Genomic DNA, 6,000 nt, shown 5'->3' with positions numbered 1-6,000 from the left:
CTTTTGCAAACTTTAAAATGATAGATGACCCTTGGACTAAGACCTTTCAAGCTAAACTAATAGTCTGGTGCTAAATTTTGCAGCTGAGTGCTATAAATCATCCGAATACGGGTTGGTAATTGAACCCTTGACAGGCCTGGCAGTTCTGCGATGTCTTAAAAATTATCCTTGCTGCTTTGTGAATTACTAAACGGCGAGCTTGTGTGATTTTGAAACGCCCCATGTTGGCTGTGTAAAAACACATGCCCGGCGCATCTTGCGCAGCGGTGTTTGCAGGTCACGCTGAGCCTAGCCAACACGCTCGCCTTCCGCGGGCATGGGCGTGGGTAGTTTGATGCACATTTTTTGATGTAAAAGTAACCTGGTTTATGCAGAAAGTGAAGCTAAAAGAATAGGCCTTGGAGCTTGATCTTGCGCTTTCCTTATTTGGATGTGTTTGCTTTTGTTTTTTTCTTAAAGGAACAAGAGCACTCAAGGTGAAGGATAATAATCAACTAGAATCAGCACTTTGAATGAAATTTTGTTTCCCTGTGGCATCTTGAACACTTTCTTCTTCGAGTTTTGCAACAGACTTAAAACTTTGTGGCGTAGCAGCTATGCAGCTTGAAATCCAAGTAGCACTCAATTTTATTATTTCCTATTTGTACAATAAGCTTCCCAGACGACGTGTCAACATTTTTGGTGAAGAGCTTGAAAGACTTCTTAAGAAGAAGTATGAAGGGCACTGGTATCCAGAAAAGCCATACAAAGGATCAGGGTTTAGATGTATACATATAGGGGAGAAAGTGGACCCAGTCATAGAACAAGCATCCAAAGAGAGCGGTTTGGACATTGATGATGTTCGTGGCAACTTGCCTCAGGATCTTAGTGTGTGGATTGACCCGTTTGAGGTTTCGTACCAAATCGGTGAAAAGGGACCAGTGAAAGTGCTTTACGTGGATGATAATGAGAACGGATGCGAGTTGGATAAGGAGATCAAGAACAGCTTTAACCCGGAGGCCCAGGTGTTCATGCCAATTAGTGACCCAGCATCTTCAGTGTCTAGTTCTCCTTCTCCTCCCTTTGGCCACTCTGCTGCTGTGAGCCCCACCTTCATGCCCCGCTCCACTCAGCCTTTAACCTTCACCACTGCCACATTCGCTGCCACCAAGTTTGGCTCGACCAAAATGAAGAATAGCGGCCGCAGCAACAAGGTCGCCCGCACCTCTCCCACCAACCTTGGCTTGAATGTCAATGACCTGTTGAAGCAGAAAGCCCTCTCCTCCTCCATGCACTCTCTCTACGGGCTTGGCTTGGGCGGTCAGCAGCCGCAGCAACAGCAGCCGCAGAAGGCTTCTGCCCTCTCTCCTAACGCCAAGGAGTTCATTTTCCCCAACATGCAGGGTCAAGGTAGCACCAGTAGCATCTTTCCTGGTGACAGCCCCCTCAACCTCAGTCCTCTCCAGTACAGCAATGCCTTTGATATGTTTGCAGCCTACGGAGGTCTAAATGAGAAGTCTTTTGTGGATGGCTTGAATTTTAGTTTAAACAACATGCAGTATTCTAACCAGCAATTCCAGCCAGTTATGGCTAACTAAAAATAAGACGAAAGCGAGATACAAGTAAATACTATTGTACAAGTTAAAATGCACGTACCCAAGGGTGTATCTTTTTTTCCACCTCTTGAGATTTTTTTTAAGGCTTGTAGTATGAATACGTTCAGGCTTGGTTAGATAAATACGACATGCATCATTTTTTTCATTTGCCAACCAAGCACAAAATTATTTTATACTGACTGTACATTACGAAAATATACTCTCGAAATATGGCCTCTTACAGTATTTAAGATATAGCAAGAACGTGGGCTGATTTTTTTCACCTATGTGTATATATATATGCACCCAAACGTATATGTATACATATATTTAAAAAATTGGCACTAATAGGTGGGTTTATTGGTCTTTTTCTAATTGTATAATTTAATTTAGTACAAAGTTTGTAAAATATCAGAGTATATATATTGTTTCTACAACATGGTATTGCATTTATATCTTTTTACTACAGTGATCTGTGACAGCTGCAGCAGCTTCATGTTGTATTTTTTTTACTGAAATTGTAAGATATCCATCTTAAAGACATCAATTCTAAAAAAAATAATAAAAAGTTGTGTACAGAATATTCCTTAGTGGTGGAATTAAAATGTACGGAATATTTGCTTTTTTCAAAAGAAACACAAATTGTATTTTCTGTTAAAAGTTTAAAGATTTTTGCTATATATTATGGAAGAAAATGTAATCGTAAATATTAATTTTGTACCTACATTGTGCAATACTTGAAAAAAGGTATAAAAGTATTTTGAGTCAGTGTCTTACATGTTAAGAGGGACTGAAATAGTTTATATTAAGTTTGTATTAAAATTCTTTAAAATTAATTGGCTGCCGTGGTCTGTGTTTTTGCTGTTCTGCCGAAGATCAGAGCGCTGCGTTCGTCGCGTTGTCGGTGCTAACGAGGCAAAAAACTCTTGACTCAGCGCAGCGCGAAGGAGCCGTGGAAAGGGTCTGGCTGTGTGGGTGCCTTCCCTAAAACCCTCCTGACAAAGCCCAGAGCTCCACTAAGGACTTGCCCCAATTATTCGAGGGAACTTTTCCTTGTTTACTGCAGCTCACCGGAATCAGAAGGTAATTTGGGTTTTTTTTTGTTTCCTTGAGAGTTAAGTTTATAAACTCTGTGAATGCGGAGTCGTCAGTCGTGCGGTGGGATGTGTCTAGAAGGGACTCAGGTGATTCAATGAAAATCACTTTCCGTGTCATCGGAATGGATTTGAACCATTCTCTCGAGAGGTCCGAGACCAATGCATCAGCGTTCTGCTTCTGTATTAGGGATTAATAGCTCAGAAGCTAGGCTGAATCAAAGTGCTGAGTTACAGTTTACTAAACTCATTGTAAACTTGCATTTTATATGCTCTATTAAAAAGAGAAATGCACTGCAACTACAGTGTGACATTCGAAGGCTTTTATTTTAGTGGATTTTACCAACTTTAACCTAATAGATTCCCAAAACGTCAGTGTGAGTGGGAGGAGAAAGAATTCCGAGGCTGAAAACACAACTCAGCTTTTCCGGGGCTGTTTTGAAGTTGCATCCCTGACTTTTTTCCCCTCTGTTTGGCAAGTAGTGTTCCTTGCTAATGGATGTCGTCGAGGCAAAGAGGAACTTCTTTAATATGCGAATCTTAAGTGTCATCTTGTTTCTCGTGGCAGAAGATATGTGGATGGTCCTTTGGCTCACGATGGTGAATTGGAAGAACGAGTACAGGGTTAAAATTATCTGGATTTTAGTTCTGAAACTGGAGTTTGAGACTGAAGGTCAGTCTTTCCCTGTTTGAGCCGCTTGATTTTACGAAAGGTGTAAATTCCATGCGCACGCGCCTCCCCTCTTCCCGGTTGGGTGCGAGCGAAGTTTTGCTGGGGCCAGCCTGGTGCTGTGAGGAGGAGGCTGTTTCCAACAGCAGCGTGAGATCTTGGCTTTGGCCAGTGGCCGTGAGGAACTGGAGGGGGTGGAGATGTGCGAGCCTGACCGTGATACCGATTTCTCAAGCCGTGACAACCAATTCAAAAGTGGCGATGGAGCAAAGAGGTTTTTTAGGCGTTCATCTGTGTCTGTTTAACTGGCTGCTTTTTATTGAGTTTGCCATCTGGTTTATCCTTCCGCTAACAGCCCATCAGTGGACAGAACCGCACTGATTTTAAGTGGATGGTTGTGCTTTTAAACAGAATTAGAAAAAGATTAGGAAAAAATATTAGATCAATTACTGGAAAATGGAGAATGTTAGCTCTGCTTGCTATTTCTATTTGTAGGCCTACACTTGTGAGACTTACTACAGTTTTACTATCTACAATATGGTAATAATGGCTGAACTGTCTAGGAGGTTGTTGAGCTACTCTGGGAGCAGAGACTGTTCTACGTGTTCTGTAATATTTCTATTCCTGTGATTTAAACCGAGATCGTTTTTCTTAGAGGTCATCAAATTTATCCTCTTTCTGTGACGATTTGTTCACTTCCACTGTGACCAGCTCTGCCTGTGAAAGGGAGTGGTTTGCAGCAAGGAAAAATCTCTAGAAACCAGGTTGGTTTTTTGCAGCACCTTTTAATATAAAGATTTTATGGGGCAGGGTTTGTTTACGGTGCTTTGCAAGAAGACAGTCTGCAGAGAGAGCTTCCAGTTTACTCAAAAAATGCAAATGTGACGATTTTTTAATGTTTTCCCCTACTCCTTAGAGAAATTAAAGGTGTGTGCTTTTCTGTTCAGTCTGCTTCACCCATTTATTTGTCTTTTGCTAAAGTTTGGTGCCAGATTTTTAGATCAAACATTTACGTTGCAACATTCTGTTGTAAGTGAGCGCCAAGTCAACCTCGGGTTTAATTTGCGCACACCCGGTGTTCGGCTCTTGAGCCGTGCGGGCAGGTGAGCGCTTTTGCTGTGACAGAAGGGACCTAGAAAGGGGTGGAGGGGGAAGAGGAAGCGTTTGCTCAGTTGTGCAAGTCCTGTTGTGTTTTCTCTTGTAAACATGCAATTTACTTCCTTAAAATTGTGGGTGTAAGTTAAACCTCGGAAGATGTCTTTAATTTAGTGAGGAGCAGGGTCAAACCCTTGCGTCCCCCTCGCTGCTGCTTGGTGCATCCCGTCTGTTCACGCAGAGTCCCCACCCAAGTTAAATCCGCTTTCATCTGTAAGGCTCGCTCAGTTCAGCCCAAGTTGGTAACTTTGGAAAATCATAATCTGAGATCAGTGAAACTGAGTTTGGAGGCACTTTGGCATGGCAGGGTGGAGAGGGTTCGATGGACAGCTGCAGTCTGTGCTGCGTTTGGTTTGTGGCTGGACGACAGACCTTCCTCTTGCTCAAAAGTCTAATAGTGGTCACTAAAGTTAAATGGATCTGATTATTTCTGCAAAGGAGAGCCAGCTCATGAGTGGATTTTACAACACGCAGCGCTCCATTGCTGCGTTGTGGTCTCAGAGGTCGCTGCTGCGGGTGCGAATCCAGGGCTGGCCTGGCACCGATGTCTTGGTGAGTACAAGTCTGGCCCTTCTCTTAACTTCAGCTACGCTGTCAGAGTGTATACAAGTTGAGAACTGGGTGTAAGTTGCGGAAAGATCCCTCCCTCCCCATGCAAGATCAGAAAGCTGTTCAACACTGCTTGTACGACCTCTCGCTCCAGCCAGCCGTGGCAAATGCTGGCCAGCTATAGCCCGGCCGCCGGCCTGCCCGCGCCCCACGCTCCCGCCGTACTGCAACGTGCAAAAGCCTGTTAGTAGCAAACAGCCCAGTTGCATTTCTGAAATACCAGGTAACCAAACAACTAGTTGTTAAATCAGCTCTTTGGACCGGCATGGGATCAAACCAGAGTTCGTTTACTGATCTGATGCCCCAGACTGTTCCATTAACGTTTCAGGAATAAATACCTCAGAGTGTGTGTTGGTAGTTTCGGAGCAGATGAAGCAAACCGGCAGTTCAGCACTCTTTTTTATATCATCAGCAAGTTGATTTAAATTGAGTGTACAGAGTTGGCTGCATTTCCCTCGTGAGCTGCATAAAAAGTTCGGTAAATTGAAGTGCCAGAGCTGTAAAACCCTGCTGAAGGGATTATTTCCAAAGATCAGCCAGAGGAACGGTTAAACTGTTACCGTGGCAGCGCGTGTATGACTTTTGTCCTCTTGGCTTTATTTTAGTGACGGTAGTAAGGAGTTTTGCCTTACAGAAGGGAAAAAGCATTAAGACTCGGGAACATAAACCACGTTCCCTTTGGCGCTACGAATTCTCTACCTCATAGACAAAATATGATCAGTGTGCGGAACGAATAGCAGGTGTAAAATATTTTTAGACAAACCTTGGCGTACGGCGCAGACATCCCTCAACCCCCATGCTTTCTTCTGTCGACATTTGTTTGTGAAAAACAATCTGTAGTATTGACGGATGCAGTTTTGGTGGAACTTGCTTGTAGTTTTTGTTTGGTAATTGAGCA

The 6,000-nt window shown here is 43.3% G+C and overlaps 1 protein-coding gene across 1 annotated transcript; it reads left to right on the top strand.

The window, feature by feature from the left end:
- Positions 1-383: 383 nt before the first annotated feature.
- Positions 384-2,410, top strand: TOB1 (transducer of ERBB2, 1). The gene has a single exon (XM_009865513.1). It carries the CDS (start codon positions 597-599, stop codon positions 1,575-1,577), a length of 981 nt encoding a protein of 326 aa, XP_009863815.1. The 5' UTR covers positions 384-596; the 3' UTR covers positions 1,578-2,410.
- The last annotated feature ends 3,590 nt before the right edge of the window (positions 2,411-6,000 follow it).

This window comes from Apaloderma vittatum, unplaced genomic scaffold, assembly GCF_000703405.1.
Source record: "Apaloderma vittatum isolate BGI_N311 unplaced genomic scaffold, ASM70340v1 scaffold27122, whole genome shotgun sequence".
NCBI lineage: Eukaryota > Metazoa > Chordata > Aves > Trogoniformes > Trogonidae > Apaloderma > Apaloderma vittatum.
Note: the sequence above shows the minus strand (reverse complement) of the source record. Positions and strands in the feature narration are given on the sequence as shown.